Here is a 19,353-nt window from a genome sequence, read left to right on the forward strand (position 1 = left end):
GGGACATCCCCGGCGGAAGGACGGCAGCGGCGCGCTGTCGCCTGAGGCGGGCGGGCCACAGCGAGGTAGGCCGGCGGCTGCCCGCCGGGTCCTCCCCTGCCCGGAGGTGCGGTACCGAACACGACCTCACGAAAAGAGCCGCTATTTTTTTTTTTTTCCCTTTCTTTTTTTGGGCAACGCTCAGCCGCGTAGCCACCTCCCCGGCTTCTCACAAAACGAGCCAGAGGGCACAGGTAGCACAGACCCCTAAGCATGACTTTCCCTGCGGCCCGCGCTCTCCCCACTCCGCTCCCACCGCATCCCCAGCGCCCCTCGCTGCACCCCGCTTCTCCCACCAGGGAATCCCTAGGGAAAGCTGCAGGCAGCCTGCGCTAGGTCCCAGCAGCAGGTCCCTGAGGACACGCATCTTCCTTCTTTTGCTAACGCTGGAAGGAATTGCCGGTGCCGCCTACTTCACGATGAAGTGCGACGGTCTCCAAAGCAAGAGCAAAACAGTGACTGTGAAAATAATGTCCATTGCAACACACCTATTTAAGAATAGCAGCAAGCTAGTATCGGAGAGGTGGCTCCCTGTTCCTCAATGCAACTATCATTATCAGGCAAAACTTGGATACGTTTATATAACTCATTTAAGCCTTGAAGTACCCTAAAGAACACTGCTTGAGTATTCTAAAGAGATTTGTGTCCTCAGCCCAAATCCAGCTTGCAAAAACTAAGTCTGAAAATAGTTCATCTGGAAAATACCTACATTTTCAAAGCCTATGGGTGTTGTTCAGTCATCAGCCTGCAGAATTTGGGAAGTTTATTGGGAAGAATATTAGAGGTTAAGTCACAGAGGCTGCACAGCCTTATGAGCAAAGAGATCCTACCTCCAGGATTACTTCGCTAAGCAGGGGTTGCGATTCTGACCCTTCGTTTACCTGCTTTCCTGAAAATCTTCACTAAGCGTAGGGTCGCCATTCCCGAGACAAACGAAAAGCAAACAACAAAATAGAAAACAAATTTTATTGAAAGAACAAAAGTCTAAAAGTCTCCCATTTTTGGTTAACAAAAGCAGCAACCTACAAAACCCCTGCATTCCATGACAAATCTGTTTATGTCAAAAAAATTAATCCTTGAGCAGGTATGAACATTTGTATGCAGAAGTTACAACTGTTGAGATGTGTTTGAGCAAACAAATGGATACATTTCAAATCGGGGGGGGGGGGGGGGGGGGAGAGACTGCACACAGACACCTGAAGAAGCTTGAATTGTTTGCTGGCTGAGAGGTATATAATATCATTAGGGCTGCCAGCAGTTTTCGGCACTTGCATCCCTTTCACAGAAAATTAAAAGAGCAGCAGCAAAGTGACAGAAGTTTTAAGACTGAACAAGGAAAAGAACTGCCAACAGAACGCAGTGTTCAGCCGGCTCATTTGGTTAATGGTAAATGCAGCTTTTTAATACTGAATTTCACAAGCTTGTGTTAAGTGAGTCCGTGCTCTCAAGAGGCTCCAGGGTAAGAATTCAGCCGCTGTACCCACAGAGCAAAAGCAATAAAGAAGGTCCGTCCTTGAACTTTCCCCGCCACAGGCGATTCCTCTCAGTCTAAAACAGGCATCCAGCGAAGGGGAAAGTAACCGAGACCTACTTGACAAAATATGATTACCTGACTGACAGAAGTCTACTGGGAACTAAATGGAGAAGGTACGTTCACTTTGTAAATCTGACAGGGTTTCCTAACCTATGTGATTTTTTTATTTTCACTGGATATGGGCAGCCTTAATAAAATGGAGTGTTAAAAAGGAAGGCAATGTTTACTTTTACCCTTACACCATTTGCAGAATAACCCTTTTTATAAAGTCATATAATAAATTTTCATGCTTTCAAATACTAAGTATTTTCAATGAAGTCTGTTTATTACATTGACTAATTTCAATCTGCTCTTTTGTTTTCATGGATCAGGACCTAGTACAATTATTTCAAAAGAAATGATTGATTTTGCTGTCATATTGACTTTTGATTGCAAAAGTACAATAATCTGTGCTTATCTGTCAGTTTACAGTTTCAGATCTCATCCATTGCAACCGTATCACCAGATTTATTTAATAATTATGAAGCTGTATCTTATACCATAATTTCTATTCATATGTGTTCTAGGACTAAAGATCCCTAATATGTCTTGATTAAAACTAACTTTAATATATCAACTCTATTATCTAAAGTTAATTTTAATCATTTCCATCATAATCATTGTAACTCTGATACCCACTGTTCCTCCTCTGACGAAGATTAGATTTCTTCCACGTAGATTCTTGATGAAAGCCAGCACTGAAAGATCGACCCAGTCGTCCGTGTTGTTTCTTGGAGATATTGTCTTCACTCTCAGATTTGGAAATTCCTTGGCCTTGTGTTTGGGATTGTTTATCCTGTCTAACGTTTCCAAATGGAAAATTCCAAGGACCAAATCTTTGCCAGTTAAGTCTCTGAAAGGCAATGATGCAATGAAGATTTCCTCCAACCTAATCAAAGTAAAAACGTTCTTCGTTAAATGCACACAGGCGCACTTGTAACATACATAGATATACAAAATTAGCATCTTGGCGGGTAACAGAATTCTTTAAAAAAGAAAACAAAAACACCGCAACAACACACAAACAAACAAAACCCCCCCACAAAACTATATCCACAAACAAACAATTTGGCTCAATCAATTTTGATTGTTTCCCAGATTCAGTTACTGCCTTCTTTCTCATCTTTTTAAGTTATCCCTTTTAACTTTCGTGGGCTAGTGTAACTTATCTCCTGCTAGTCTTTTTACTCTCCAACCACTTTCACACAAATTATCTCTTCTGGTCCCTTCTCATCTTGCTGACACGGTCTTCCATAGGGTCTCCACATTTGAAATCATCTCTTCAGCCTATTATTTCTCACAGACTTTCAATCTGCAAATCAAAAATACATCCCCCCACCCACGAGATATATCCTATCTATAGGAAAGAAAGCTGTATGTATTGACAGTAAGTCCACGCAACAGACACGTGCATTCTTTTATGTTTGATCCTCATTCTTTTATGTTTGATCCTGCTCTACTGTACTTTCTTTCCTGCTTGCATGTAGCTAGAAGGCCACGCACCAAAAGGATCTGTCTGTAATTTGTCTGTAGAGTATTTCTATACTTGCTGCAGCTACATTTTAAGCCACCAAGGTTAAATATTGTGACCAAATATCTTGTGTAGGCAGATATCCTGGTTCATCCTAGCATATGCCAGGCTACTGCTGCATTGTACCTCGTCCTGCAAGTAAATATAAATGACTCTGGTATGTAAGTACCCACATCTGACTTCTGTCTTCAGCAACACTTTTAGTGACGTTATCTTACACTACTGAAGTATGAATAAGTTTGCCAAAAATCTACCATGAATTTCCTCCCATCTTAGTATGTTTACCTTACCTTCTTTGTTTTTCGATGCTGCAATCCTCTCTCTAGGTGTCGAATGTCTAGATATTCTGGATTTTGGGTGTTTAGGTCAGTGACAATATCTGCCCACCTACAGAATAAGATTATTACTACTTAGCTGACATTTATGAAACCTCAGCACCACTAAGACTCATGTACACACACATGCAAACACAGATCTGCAACTTTAAATAGTCTTACCAGTGATTTCAAGATAAACGAGCGTGTAAAGATATAAAAGCCTCAGTATTAGAGAAATCAAGCTAGACGTAAAAGCGTCACTTTTAATCAAAGCATTCAGTGATTATTCCTGCTCTTGGGAAACACCTTCCAAAATGAGTAAGAGCACTCGAGTCATTAGTTGCGTTGCTCACCTTACCAATTTGTCAGTTTGTGAAAGGAAGAAGCAAAGCGCAGTTCAGGCAAGGAGAAACACTAGCTTTTACTTTATTTAATCCTCCCTTACCCTTTTATATTATTTTGTTCAAACCCTTGGGTTTTTTTGCCCACCAAATCTGTTTTTACCAGACAGCTCTCACCATAACTCACTCCTCTATTTAATTCCCATCTGTAATAAACTATCAATTCAATCATTCCCCATTCACTCAGCTCTTCAGAGTTTCATAGCTCCTTCTAGCCCAACTGCAACAAATATCCCCATATTCCAGACCTCTTTAAGCCTACACATCGCCTTTTCAGTTCTGTCAACGTCCAATTACCTGCTCCTCTCTAACATCACCCTCCAAGTTCAGAAAATCCATTTCTACCCCAAACTTTGTCCTCCCACCTTAAGCACAGAACTTTCTGCTAGCTCTCATTGGGACTGTAGCAGGAGGAAGAACATCTCCGCCATCAAAAATAATATTACAAAGGTTTGTATTCTATATTCAGAAACCTTTTCCTGTGCCATTTGTAGCTCATACCACAGGACAAAATTCTGTCAGTAGGATGGATAGTACGCCATTTCTCAGCACAGCAACCGCATGCATAATGTGATTTTTATGTTGTTGCACTTGATCTCATTAGCCCAAAGTATCCGGCTATTTACAGTTATTGACATAATCACATCACTGACAAAACAAAACAAAAAAAAGAAGGTATCTGGGGTTTAGGTACTGGGATAGATCTGACTGGCCATGAAACCGTCAGATAATCACTTTCAAACAATTTTCAAAATAATTAGAGAATAAAGAAGAGGAAACAAAGAGTAAATTGTGTGATTTTTTTTCCCCCCCCCCACAGCTCTTTTCCTAATGTACCAAGAAAAATCACTCCATAATTAACTCAAGGGGTGGCAGAGAAGCTATTTGCTAAAACCTATGTTTTGGCCACGGAATTGGTTTCTTGAGGAATACTATTCTTTTGCACTGTTCCCTCATTTCAGAAATTAATACTAGGCATTATGAACTAGCACGTCAAGTAAAGCTGAGAAAGCTGTTCTATTAATTTAGCATGACAAATATAACTCATCGACAAACTTTCTCCATAGCGCCCTCTAGCTCTCCTAGTCTGTATGTCTAGTTTAGACACCAGCTTCGTATGAGCCAGACCTCACCATAAATGTATTGTTTTAATGCACAGATAAGCTAATAACGCAACAGAGTACAGGCTGTACCTGCGCCTGAGCTAGGAGATCTTGGTAGCAGCATAATATCCTGTGCACACCCCAGACGCAGCCTGTGTACGTCCTCAACTGCGGCATAAACTCCTCCAAAGTTCACGCAGCCTGCACGTCGCAATTGGCACGACCGCAGACGGCTGAGGTGTCTTTTCTTCCTGACTAATGTGAGCTGTGTCACGCTCAAACAAGAGAAACAGGCTGTGGCTTCCAGCAGCCCACACGTGTCCTGCCACGCGATATAAAATTGCAGAGCCAGCCTTGAGGTCAAAACATGAAGTTTCTCACTAAAGCACCTGTTTCTGTTAGAACTATAGTATATTCATTAAAAAAAACCAAACAAACCTATAAAGTCGCTTGGTGACCCTTAGTAGAGAAATACAGTTTGTTTTGAAAGAAAATATATTGTTTTAAATTTTTACCAAGTAACATACCTTTTACAGTGTATTGTTGGATGTTTTCTGCTCGGCTCTCCAATTAAGATCCAATATTCTACTTCTTGCTGCAAGACACGACCTCTGTTCAATAGAAGATACAATCCTAGTAAGATTTATTGTGCATACTAAAAAGAAAAAGAGAGATTAACATTCTGTTGTTCTTTTTAGGATTTTCTAACATTTAAAATTGCTTCCTCAGCCAAACTAAAAACCAGCTCCTGCGCTATAAATAGTGTTTGGAATTGCATACAGGGAAACTTTTTGTTTCACAAGGCCTGGAAGCAAGATAGAAGCTATTGCTTATTACTTGGGAAAAAGACAGATCTTCCTAAAAAATAGTGTTACTCAGATGAAAGGCAGCCTAGTGTAAGATCCAAATATAAATATATATGTAACAATGGAAATAAGAGTTGTGGAAAGCCACATGAACGTGGAACAAACATCTTCCTCCCCATCCGTGATATCTAACAGAGTCACGGAAGAGCCCTTTCCACTATTTTTAAACTACACCCCAGCTGACAGTTGTTACTGACAGCTGTAGGGTAACCTGTATGAAGACAACTGGTAACTTCAATCCCTTCCTCCTAAGCATCCAATACCACATATTAAAAAACAAAACCCTCAACCAATACTCGTTCAAGTTTGTGAGCAACTTCCAAGAAACTCAAAACCTGCCGTAACCTTGTCAGGCAAAATTTGTGACAGACGTCAGGGCAGACTGCTGAGATATAGAGGATTGTTCTGTGACTTCCTGTGTATAATTATCCCGTGAAAAACTACTTCAGTTTCAACTGTAACAAAAACTGAGATCTTTCTGCCTAGGGAATTAGACAGCATATGGCCTTACTGCTTGCAATAATTTGTTTGCTTATAATTCCCTGTAAAATAACAACGTATGCCATCATTGTACAGATAGGAAACCAAGACACAGGATAGATTAATTGACTTACCTAAAGTCACACTGGAAGTCTGTGGTTGAACTGGGAACTGAACCCAGGTCTCCCGAGTCCAAATCCAGCAACCTAAGATCATACAGGAAGTCTGTGGGTGACCTAGGAACTGTCTCCTAAACTCAGCCTAGCAACCTATCTACCCATTTCTTTTGGAACTTAAAACATTTCTTAGCTTGATTTTTAAAGAAAAGCTTTCCTTTGTAACTAGAATGCAAAAACAGGTAAACAAGAACTGCTGCAGAACCTATTAATAGTGCTTCTGGAACCTAAACATCATTTCTCCCAGTAAGATATTAGAAGATATGAAGAGAACAGGATGCTTTTCTGGTCTGACCTCCAGCCTAAAATAAGGCTATATAAGCTCCTTGAAGTCATTACTTCATGTTACATTGTCAGAAGAGATCTGCTTTTAGGAAGAAAATCTAATATTGACTTAAAAATAACATCACTAGTGACTGAGAATCCATTTCAACCATGGGCAAACTATTGAAATTTTTGCTCTCAGTCATTACTAAACAATATAAATTCAAAATAGATATAAGACATGTTAAGTTTCCACACGCTGGACCACATTATTTCTCAAACTGCATTTTTGGTCCAGTAAACAATTTTTTTTTACTTTGCTCTTCCAGTGCAGATTCTTAGTAACTGATCAAGTAAGCAAGCCATTAACCTTTTGGTAAAATTTAATCAGACTGATGTGTTGGACTTCTGTTCGGGACCTATTTTCCAAACTCTCCTCACTCACATGGCATGTCAGTGAATGCAGTCTTAATAAAAAACTTCTGTATTCTTTTGTTCATATACTAAAAGCTTTCATTAACCCCATGGTCACAGTCTCACACTGGGAACAAATTAGATTCAGATGATTACGCTTTATTACCTCCACACAATTACCATTCTGAACTCTAAAAGTAGAGCTAGCATTCTCCATTCCTTGATGTGACTCTACATCTTCAACACAGCCAAAGGTAGACTGCTTGGTAAGCAAAGTGCAAGACTGAGGCTCACCTTACACTAGTGACCTACTCTTTCCATTGTTTAGCACTCCCCACTATCGGTATCTGCTAATTTTGTCAGGGATTGTCTTCTTATGCTCATGTTATTTAGGGAGAAAAACGGTATCAACTTGCAGTAAGTTCTTCTGTACATTTCCTCCACTAAAATAAGCATAAACACAGTATCTTACCTATATGCTTTACTAGCTTTTACTGGGGTTGCTTCAAATCCAATTGGGCAAAAATAATGGTTTTGGCAATGGTAGATGTAGGCCATTGATTCATCTTTCAGTCCATGTGTTAGCTTTGCAAGGGCCCCCGCAGCTACAAAGAAAGATCAGGTTACAGTCCAGAGTGCTTCGGGTCCTGCATAACATCCTCAGCAAAAAAGACCTATTTGATATCATAAAATAGTTACACTGCTTTTTAAATTAGAGGACATGACCTGACAGGCATGCACAAAATACAGTTCTGATTTCAAACTTCTTAGTATTTAATTTCCTGCCTGGTACAAAAAAAATAACATCTGCCACACAGTCTGTATTAGGGAAATGCAATAGAAAGTATACATTGTATTTAGACCAAAGTCATGTTAAAAATTACTTGTTCTGCAAAAAAAAAAGAACCGAAAGTATCTCTTAACCTAGGAAATACACACTGCAACACAATGCAGTCCCACTGCCCCAAGTCAGATGTAGCACGTATCAACGATACTGCTGAAATCCCTGAAAGCTTTCAAACGTTTTGGTATCATGAGCTTCTTGGAGCTTCCTAGTTTCAGGAATACCTCCCATGCTTGGGCACACAATATTTTGTAATGTGACTGCAGTGCTCAGTTTCAGGAAAAGGCTAGGAAAGGCACTGAAACATGAAAGAATTCTCAAGTGGGATACCATGAACAAAAAGGGGATTCCCACTTTAATAATCTCCCCCAAAACTTTTCAGCACGGTTTTATCATTTTAAAGAACCTTCCAGTTGGAAGATAATTACCCAGGCTATACCAAAGGCTAATAAACTGTATATGAAAGTATAATTTTTCTTCAGGTAGCACACTTAAAAGTAAACATTAAAAATGCAGCTTCATAAGCTACTTGAGCATAATCACCTAACTTTTGGAGACAGATGTTAGCTAAACTCGGGCAGAACAGATGAGTTCACTAACTTTAAAATTGCATTTTTAAAAGTACAAAACATTTATTAAAGACATTAATACTTTTGTGCTGTACATTCTAAGTTTTTATACAACATAGATTTCTAAAATGCTGAAATAAAAACATGCTGCTCCCCCAGGACATTACAGCAAACACATCTTCCAGGACACCAACACAGAACTGGAAGTGCAGTGTCCTCCTGGATACCTTAAAATTCCAGGTCTGTGATAGCAGAAGATATAGCACAGAATATATTTTATATAAATAAAAGTACAAATGAAAGGTTTGGCAAAAGAAAAGTAAAACCAGAAACATCAGGCAACTTGGAGCTATTTGATAGCTTATCTCAAACTGGAAGTACCACTTACAGAATTTGTCCTGTCAAATGCTACACATTGCAGGATTTTTCAGTTTATATACCGCAAGACGAATGCTTTAGGATTAGCTACGTACCAGTCTCTCCAGCTGTCTTGTTCTTCCCATGAGGTTTGTACAGAACATAGGAGCATCCCTTGATATGGAAGTGATCATTTATTTGCCTAAACCATCTGAAACAATAAGCTTAAAGATTGTAGTAACTCAAGAGTTATCAAACGCAATTGTCTTTCCTCCCACTTTTCCTCTGCTTGACAGTTTAAGAAAAAAGTCTCGGTGTGCTACTAAGTACCTACCTCAGTAGTATATAGATTGTAGATGACCATGGTACCCTAATACAAACAAAACTTAACATACCCTAGAGGGATATATAAATACTCAAAGCCTTTTCCTCCATCTTGCTTTTTCAGACCCGACATAGATTCATAATAACCAAAGGGCTGGATTTGAAACGTTGGTCCTATTGTATTCAGTCCAGTCACCTCTAACTTTCAGTTACTCAGCCTTTAGAAAGACACTCACATTCTGAAATGCCAAGCTTCAACCATGATTTGTAAGCTGCACAAAGGGAATCTTCTAAGACATCAGAAGGCAGGACCCTTCAAGTGAGACCTTCTGCATATCATGCTGGGCTTCTATCATGTAAGCTTCACCATGCCCAAGTGTTACAGGAGTCCCATACTGCAACTCCTCACAGCAGCAGTACGTGAGGACAGGTCTGCCAAGAAGATTTTGTCTCAGATATTTACTTTTCCACATTAGAAGATTCGAATTCACCTCTCTGAAGACAATACCTCAATCATAAACCCATGTCGGGTGACGGGTTTGGCTCTCAGCCCTCCTGTTTTCCAGTCTGCCAAGTACTTAAAAATGATTTGACCAGGCAGAAAAAACCTAGTAAGGGTAACTTTTCTGCAGCGCTTAGGGCACTCACAGGGGAAAATGAAGAAGAATGCCAAGTTTAACTTTTGGCTGTATAGACTGTTGATATAAAGAGACAGAACACTTTATCAGCTTGGTCTATAAGGGTTGCTATACCCTGACATACTCCTGAAGAGATACAAAATCTGGATCCAAGTCTCCCAAGGCAGAGAAGGAAATTTTCATGACACTCTTCAACGATCTAGCCAGTATGCTACCATTAAAGAACAGACTGCTGCCACATTTTCAAATCCAGCACCCACATTCTGTGCCAAACCTTATATATTGCCTTCAAAAATACTAACGAGATCAAATGCAACTCATGAAACAGGCAAGAACACTGCAAAATTTTTAGATCTCACAGAAGGGTAACATACCAAAGCCCTGTCAAGATGTTCAACGCTCAAGTACAATATGCTCCCAGCCCTGTTTAATCCTAACATTCCTTATGAGTTTAATAAAACAAGATAAAAAAGACAAAGATTTTAGACCCAAGTGATCAAGATCAGGAAACAGCAGAGCAGAAGTGAAACAGAATTTGAAAGTCCAAGTCTTCTGTGACTCCAGCCCCATCTTTTCTTTTTTTTCTTCCCCCCCCCCTCCTTCTCCTGAACAGCTCCAGTGCAGCAAAGGTGCAGCACTCACTATCTCATTTTCAATTCTTAAATTAATTTTTACATAAAGCTACTAGTATATCGATTGCCTTTTCAGGCTGTTTCAGTGACATTAACAAGCATTTAACATGCATTTTCAAAAACAGGAAAATGAGGGTAAAGAAAAAATTTCCTAACCAGGAGACTGGATTCGTTAGAGTATTACACGACCATTAAACAAACTGAACCAAAAATCAAATAGAATTTCGTGTTCACCTGATCTGTGTAGCAACATTGCACTATACAAAATGACTAGCGCAAAAAACTCTTTGAAAGGTTTCTTTGGGCACTGTCAGAGTACCCAGGTATGCTTCATTATTCTAAAACTTAAGAGGACTAACTTGTGTCAGCCACTTTTTTTTTTTTTTAAATAAATGAACTACTACTGTATTTTTAAAAGTGCTACCTTAGTTTTATGTTATTTTTGCATACCTTAACAATTTAGCTACATCAAAAGAATCAGACATACCTCATTAAAGTTGTATTTCCAGTGAAGGGACCAAACCTAATCTCCTCAAATGGGGGCTGAAAGCCCAGTATATGCAAAGCTTCTTCTTGAGTAATAGGTGGTAAACTGGGGGGGGGGGGGAAAAAGTATTGTTTAATAAAGTAATTAGCAATATATTTTAGACTCTCTAGAGGCAAAGCGGTCTATGTGTGACTTACCTTCCAGCTCCCAGTGTACTATATAAGAAATTCCAGCAAGACACTAAGGATGAAATTCCACAGGAAGTCTTGTATTGAGGTCGGCTAACACAATACCTAAAACAAACAAAAACCCAAACACGTTAGTAAGCATTCTTGATTTAGTTACAAGAGCAACCTGAACTACTTTTCTGCATGCCATGCCACTGAAGTGTCATGTTATATTAAATGTTTTTACTTCACCTGTATTAAAAAAAAAAAGGGAGTGCATTCTTTAAAAAAAAAAAAAAAAAGAGAGCAAATATGTTAACCAATTTCTTTAAGTTTGTCAGATACTACTACCCTATTTCATACAAATCAGTCAAATTTCTAACAGTCCCATGGGAGTTCTGTACAAATGATGCTGTAGGAAAAAATGGTTCTGTACTAATAAAATGTACAGTTTGATCCAGTCTCTTCTTACATGTGAACTTGTAGTAAGCTGCATCTCTACCAATTTACTAATGAATGTCATTCCAGGTCGCAGATTCCCTAGGCTAACTCTAACTTTCTGATGTCATAGGTATACAGTAAGAACCAGACAGATTCATTAAACTAAGTGAATTTAGTGAGCTATATTCACATGATATAGGCTGTATAGAACTGACAGATTCTGGTCAAGTATTTCCCAGTCAAAAGAAAAATCAGGAGTAAGACATATCTGTACTATGTTTAAGGTTACTTTTTGCCTGACCATGCTAACAAACTTGCATTTTTTTTTTTAGCAATGAATCCCCACAAAATTTTTTTCCTTATTGAAAGAAAAAAAATGTTCAGAAAGAAAAATGGGTTTAGAATTTCAACAGATGGGAGAGAAGCTCTCATTCTTCTTGTAGAAAGTATGAGATTTAGTTTATGTATGCTTAACATATCCCCATTTCTAATAAAAAAACCCATGAAGACATTATTAAGAAGTTTGAAATCAGATAACCAGCAGCAGTGTTTACTGACAAACTGTACGAGGATAATCTTAAATACAATTCATAAATACTACCATCTCCGGAGGTCCAACACTTTCCTCTCCTTCACGTCTTCAAGAGCAGAACGCTGAGGACACTCCCTGTATTGTTTGCTTTTTCTGTCTAGGGATTTTTTCTTTGTCACTTGTTTCTTCATGTTGCCTGCAAAACAGATTTCAGAAACAAATGAATGCCTAGTTTACCCTTAATATCTTTCTTCTTAAATATTTTTAGTAACAGCATGCACCTCAAATAGAGACACTGGTTGTGTCAGTAAGTGCAAACTGGGACTAAACATTAATTGAAGGAAAAAGCCCAAATGCATAATCAAGATTGTCAACAGGTTTGTAAAGCTGCCATTAGCTCCGTAAACAACGTCGTGTTTTTCTGAATAGAATGAATGATGACCTGCCCGACTGTTTAGAGAGAGCAGTCAATCTGATTATTCTAATGCGTTAAATCAGCCATCCCAGAAATAGACTCTCAGACCAACACGGACTTCCCATCTCCTAACATTAAATGCACAGGGAAACATAACGAAACACTTGTTTTTCACAGCCAAGCTCTGTAACCAGCTACACCTTCCGATGAAAACTTACATGCAAATCCAGTGAGAATAATACACTCTCAAGGTCTTTTCCTTTTTGTAAGCCACTAAGACAGTGGAAAATGAAGAGTTGGGCCACGTGCTAGAGCAGGAATATTTCTGTCCCATTTTGAAGCCATCATATCCAAATGAAATATACCACATATATTTTAGCAAAACTTACCATCCTGTAAGATATTACCATTTGTTTCTTATTTTTAAAGACACTACATGTACACATGAAAAGGCCATGACAATTTGCTAACCGTATTTAAGTTTTGCTAAACTGGTTTCACACTAATAAGACAAAACAGGAACTTGACTAGCTAGCCAACCCATTATGGAAAAAAAATCTACAGCCAGCTCTAGCTAAGCAGAGGGATTACAGGACAAAGAAAACCAAGTGTGTGTGTGCAAGTGCCTGATTCACAGCTGCAATCTGTGACTAAGCAGAGAAAGAACATAGGAGGCACCAAAGGAGACAGTTTTAAAGAAATGGGCTCCCTAACACTGTATGCCTATAGGAAATCAAAATATATACAATTTTGTTACAGAAAACAACTGCTTTCCTAAATAACACTGTAATGATTTCATTTACTTCTTGCCATAAACTATGTCTTTAATTTCAAAATACATCTCTGAAGTACCTTGAAAGATTTCTGCAAGTGACAAACCGGTACTTAACAGGTGAAAGTCATCACTGCACAATGCACTAGGTCCTACTCAAAGAAAAGAAAAAAAAAACCCACCCCAAAAACCCAAGGGAAAAAAAAAAAACAAACCCAAACCAAAAGTCACCACAAACAATACCCCACAAAAACCCACACACAGTTAAGTAGAAGCCAGCCTTGTTTTAGAGCCACTTCCCCAGGCAGCGACACTTGACTTTCACTCCTCCTCCATCTCTCCCTCCTTTCCCGATGAGCAAATTGTTTGAAATGACGTACAGGCTCTCCTATAGCACTTCCCCAAGAGATACACGTGCTGACCAGCTCCCTCCACAAACAAGTTGTAAACATGAAGCCTTTTCCTATCACCACATCAAATCTTCACCACCTCACCTGCTTTGTTCTTCAGATTTGTGGCCATGCCATTGAACTCCGATTTGTCGATTTCCCATGCCAGTGGAAGCTTTCCAAGATCGCCAGGCAAGCTTTCCAAGTTAGTCTCTTCACTGTAGATTATCTCTGAAGCACCAGTTTGAATGCCGAGTAAGCTAGGTGTGTTATTTCCAACGTTTAAGGCAGCACTGCCTGACAGGCAGGCACTAACTGAAGCACTTGGGCTTTTACAAATAGATGTTACTCTGTTTAAAAAAGCATAGTCTGAGCAGATGGTATAAAATTTCTCTCGTGTATGAGTCACAGGACATCCCCATGGATAATGCCCGTCTCCCCTAGACACCAAGGACGCAGCGGAGGAGTCTGACATGCAGTATGGCTTCACGGGATCATGAAGAGAAGCTTCTGGGGATTCTTTCCCAGGTTTGTTTTCAGTGTTTCCATTATTTCCAGAACCATTCTCCTTTTCATCTTCTGAAATGTTAGGCATTGAACGATACTGAAAGAGTATTGTACAGCTAAGAATATGTTTTTCTTTATGTTTTAATTACAACAGAGTTTGCATCATTGCCTCCATTGCCTCTGCAAGGTATTGACGAGGTACCTGAAAGAAAATGGTAAGTTAGTACAGGTGTCTCAATCAACATAAAATATACACAAAGCTTATCTTTAAACTCATATCCAATAAGAGCTGAAATACCCTTCAAGATACATGACAACTTACACCGTGTCTTTTCCTAGGCACCTCTAGAATTCTACAAACAGCACTTTTTATTGTGAGGTGCCAACAGCCCCATAGTAATACCATGAAGAAGACACTGTCAGTAATTACACTTGTAAACCAGCACACGAATAAAAAAATAAAATTAAAAAAAATGAAAAGCTTCCTACATTTATGTATTTGTGGTTGATCACTTCTACTCCTTACAGTCACAACACCTTACATATGTGGAGTCCAAAATAATTCATACAAATTAATAAGTCACAGAAAGAGCAACTTAAGCTCACTTGATTCTCAAGAATCCTGCATAATTTTGCTGCAAATTAAGTTCAAGCTTACAGAAAATTACAGTAACTATTACCTCCCTTGACTGTAAATTGACAACACTGCCCTCAATCTGTTTCACTGCTTTCCTCAAACGGCTGTTAAGGGTCCCCTTTTATTTGTGCGCGCCTCCTATTCTTCAAGATGTGAGAAAGAAAAGCATCGGGTTTTATTTATAGTAGCCCAGAATTACCAAAAACAAACTCAGAAGGCTGGCTTCCTTTTAACGATCTTTTTTAAAGAGCGAATTGACAGTACGTGTGATCCCTCCTCTCAGCAGTTGGCACGCCCGCGGTGCGAAGACGCACGCCGCGGACGGGAAAGCCGGCCCGCAGGCGGCAGGAGTCTCCCCCGAGAGCGGGCTCCTGGGACACCGGCCGCCGGCCACTGAACTGCACCAGCAGGGCCCGAGCCTTCCCCTGCCAGAAGCGGGTCTCGCAACCAAACGCGGGCAGGGCTCTACTTGAAAGGCTACACGGAAACACCAAAACACACGCACGTACTCCGCCGCTGCCTGCACTGAACGCAGCCGAGCGGCGCCCAGCCCCGATCCTGCCGAGCGGCCCCGGCAGGATCCGCTCTCGCCAGCTCCGTGGGGGCTCGGCCGCCGGGGACAGCCGGCCTCAGCACCGGGGAGGGGCGGGAGGGCTGGGGCGCCGCCAATGGGGGCCTCGGCGCGGCTCTGCGGCCCCGCCCCCCGCGCTGCCGCCAGTCGGTTCCAGAGTGAACAGCCCCGGGCTGGGGGAAGGGGCCGCGGCTCGGCGGCAGCGGGGCCCGGGACCCGCCGGGAGGGTGGGCCCGCTCCTTTCCTCAGCGCCTGCGAGGGCCGGCGGCGCGGGGGCGCCCGGCGGCGCAGCGGCGGTGGGGGGGAGAGGGGAAGGGCCGCTGCCCGGCGGCGCGGCCCGCGCTCCCGGCCCGTTACCTGCGCGGCGCGGCGCCCGCCTGCGTCGCCTCCCCCGGCCGCGGCGGAGCGGGGACACGAGCGCGCCGGAAACAGACACGGCGCGCGGGGGGGGGGGGAGGAGGGTGCCGCGCCGCGGGCTCACCTGCGCCCCCACCGCCCCCCGCCTCCTCAGCGCCGCCGCCGGCCGGCACCAACTCCCGCAGCCGGCCGGGGGGAGGCGCGGGGCTGCCCGGCGGCGGCCGCGCTCCCCCTGCGGGCCCTCACGGTGCCTCAGAGGAACAGGGTGCAGGTCTCCCGACTGGGCCGCGACCGCGCCTCGGCGCTGTGAGAGGCACCTCTTTGGCGGCGTCCCCCCCGTATGCGCCCTTATGGTCTCGTCCGCTGCTGCCCCGCGGGCGGGCGGGGGAAGGGAGGAGCAGCTCGGACAGGAAGGCGGGCCGCTCTGTGGGGCCCCGGCCGCCGGGCCGGGCCGGGCGGCGGGAGAAGCGATGCGTACGCCGGCTGGCGGCTGCGCTCCTCCCTGGCCTGAGCGGGGCAGGGGAGAGCTCTCACCTGCCCGCCGAGGTGAGGCTCCGGGTGTTGGACGGGGATTCGGGAAAGGCAAGGCGTAAATGGGAGGGCGAGTGGGAGATGGCGCCTGGGGGAGAGGAGAGGAGAGCAGAGCAGAGCAGTAAGACGCCTGGGTTTACCCGCTGGGCCCGTGCCCGCTCGGCGCGGGAAGCTCCAAGTGCGTTTGACAAAGCGAAGCCGTGTTGACTGACGGGTGCGCGGCTGCGGAAAACCCCGGTACACATCACCCACCGCCGACGGCCGTCCAAAGCGTTGCAGGTGCTGAGTGAAGCTGCCCAGCCCCGGGCAGCCGGCCGCTGAAACGCCTACCTCGGCAGGCTCGGGGTCACCCCCCCGCCCTCGCCGCATCCCCCGCTCCTGCTTACCCGGGCCCCGTGGCACCTGCCTTCCCCGAACGGGCCCGTCCGGGCTCGGTGCCTCCCCGCCCGCGGGTCGTGGCGCACGGGAGCCCCGCCGCACAGCCCGGTGCAGGTGCCTGGTGCGGGCTGGTGGCGAGGCCGGAGGCCGCTCTGCTGTGCCCGCTGCTCCGAGGGCAGCAGGGTGCCCGGGGCGCCTGCCCCGAGCTGCCCTCAGGTTAAAGTAGGCTAGGCTAGGCTCGGCTGGGCTCACGGCAAGTCTTGGCTCGGTCTTGGTGTCGCGCTTCTAACATGGCTACGTCTTCCCATTGAGGGTGGGGAAGGTGTGGGAGCGGGAAAGCGAGCGTTGGATTCCTCCTGGGGAGCAAGGGACAGACGTCCGGACCTTTTATTTGCGCCAGGTTTCTCTTGGTTTCCCTGACCGTAGTAAGAATACATGTAACAAAAATGCTTCTGGAAAACTCTCTAAAGGAACAAAAGATTATTTCGGGCAACAGCGTCTGGAACTGCTGGCAATATTTCCTGTCTCATCTTCGTTGCAGTCAGCATATTTTCACCGTGAACAAACGTGTGACACTGAAGACATGAGTGGAGCGCTTCCGGTACTGCCACAATTGTTTAAAATGTATTTATTTTTAAATAGTCAGATTTGTAATATTAAATGATTGCTTTTATAGCAAAGTAGTTACAAATTTAAAATACAAACCAAAACAGAGAAAGATCAAAAAGTACATGGTGTCCTGCTGACAGAAGATTCAATGCTAGTGATTACAGCATGGTGCCCACAGAGCCCCTACTCCCAGCAATAGTTTCTGTGAGAGGTGCTGCAAATAATGGAAAGAAGAATCAAATTTCTCCTCAAATGTTAAGGGTTATTTGATAGTTTTCAGTGGTTAGGCAGAGCAAAGGTGCAAAAGTCCTCTAACGCTTGTTGGCACAGCCAAGTTTGCCATCCCCTGAACGCGAGTAAGACAAGACCTAGATCAGATTCAGAATTTGATGTGGCTTCATCCCGAGGCAACCTACCTCTCGTAATGGAGGGCGTCCCTTATGTCTTCGCCAGCTGGAAGCCTGTTGAGCCTTAGTCGGCCAACAGCCTTTGCAGTAATTAAACAATTCTGCCTCCAAAGCATTTTTCTCTGAGCCAAATTACAGGCATTAGGATAGCAGCAACGTTGGCTTTGCCAGCCAGGACTAAAATTAGGTTGCATGATTTATTTTACAACTTGTTTGGGTGCTGACAAATAGTGCCAGATCTCCACGGATTCCCCGAGCTGTGCTTATGTGGGGGAGAAAAGCCGGAGGAGAGAAAGGCAGGAGGGTAGAAGAGTGTCACCTTTACTTCATCGCTGCTGTGCTTTTTTTAATGTGCCGATGCAGCCCTGCTAGGAAGAGGATGGACGTTCTGTGAATTCTATAGCTATGAAATTTCTTTTTAAATAAAAACATCTTTAAAGTTCTCTTCCACTAAAGGAGACTGGCTTGTCTCGTACAACAAAACATAAGCTGAGAAGGAGTGTGATTTCAGCCTGTAAAATACATCAAGAGAGTAAAGATGGGGAAGGGAGAGGACCTAAAGGGTCATGAATATAAAATAGCGCCTGCATGAATTTTTAGACTGGAAATTGCAAGTCTTCTAACTGCTGAATGTCCTGAAGAAATATGTCAATAGGAACAGCAGGAGACAAAAACTATGCCTTTAAAACTTGGAGCTTGATAATTTTTTAAGGCATTTTGTAATGAGGTTGCTGGTTGGAAAAGACTACTTTCATTGACCCAAGTGGTCCTTTCTCAGCTTGCAATTTTCTCAAAGCAAATTATTTTTTGTCTGCTTTCAATAAACATTTTTGCAGTATTTCAAAATGCAAAATACGAAATCTCTTTGAAATTCATTAGTCCTTCATGATGAGGTTCAATTTTCTGTATTGTTTGCCTTAACAAGAGAAAAGCAATAAAGAGCAAAATTGAATATATCTTTTAGGATTGAAGTGCTCCCACGAGGAAGCCTTAATTTTGGTGAGGCTTCTGTAGCTAAATGACAAAGAAAAGCATTTGGGTATGTGTGTGTACAACCTAACTGAAAGGAGGTTGTAGCGAGGTGGGTGTCGGTCTCTTCTCCCAAGTAACAAGTGATAGGAGGAGAGGCAATGGCCTCAAGTTGCGCCAGGGGAGGTTTAGATTGGATATCAGGAAAAATTTCTTCACTGAAAGGGTTGTCAAGCATTGGAAGAGGCTGCCCAGGGAAGTGGTTGAGTCCCCATCCCTGGAGGTATTTAAAAGACGTGTAGACGTGGCACTTAGGGACATGGTTTAGTGGTGGACTTGGCAGTGTTGGGTTAAACGGTTGGACTCGATGATCTTAGAGGTCTTTTCCAACCTCAATGATTCTGTGATTCTAAATGTAGTTAAGAACAGCATCAGTGTTTCACGCTAGCTTTCTGCAACCTGAGGTTGGATCATTTGGCAGGCAGAGGGCCGTTGAATCACCCAAGGCGCTCGTTGGGCGATTGCCCCCGTGGCAGCGGGCTGGTGAGGTGCCCCTTCACCTCTGCTCCAGGCAATCCAGGACGGTGACCTGAGCTACCGGATGTCACGCACCTGCTGCAGCTGCTCTGGGGAGGAGTTTGAAAACTCATTTTCCC

At 43.2% G+C, this 19,353-nt stretch overlaps 1 protein-coding gene across 2 annotated transcripts; it reads right to left on the reverse strand.

The window, feature by feature from the left end:
- Window positions 1-1,207: 1,207 nt before the first annotated feature.
- Window positions 1,208-15,867, reverse strand: BIVM (basic, immunoglobulin-like variable motif containing). Of its 2 annotated transcripts, XM_076361348.1 has the most exons (11): window positions 15,804-15,867; window positions 13,837-14,440; window positions 12,225-12,351; window positions 11,213-11,308; window positions 11,016-11,120; window positions 9,051-9,145; window positions 7,637-7,769; window positions 6,445-6,516; window positions 5,492-5,575; window positions 3,434-3,530; window positions 1,208-2,501 (listed from the first exon to the last, which is right to left on the reverse strand). In XM_076361348.1, exons 2-11 carry the CDS (start codon window positions 14,324-14,326, stop codon window positions 2,211-2,213), a joined length of 1,590 nt encoding a protein of 529 aa, XP_076217463.1. In that variant the 5' UTR covers window positions 14,327-14,440; window positions 15,804-15,867; the 3' UTR covers window positions 1,208-2,210. The 2 variants fall into 2 exon arrangements, with proteins under 2 accessions (XP_076217463.1, XP_076217471.1); XM_076361356.1 differs by lacking the exon at window positions 6,445-6,516.
- Between the last annotated feature and the right edge of the window lie 3,486 nt (window positions 15,868-19,353).

The sequence above is a fragment of the Aptenodytes patagonicus genome, chromosome 1, assembly GCF_965638725.1.
Source record: "Aptenodytes patagonicus chromosome 1, bAptPat1.pri.cur, whole genome shotgun sequence".
NCBI lineage: Eukaryota > Metazoa > Chordata > Aves > Sphenisciformes > Spheniscidae > Aptenodytes > Aptenodytes patagonicus.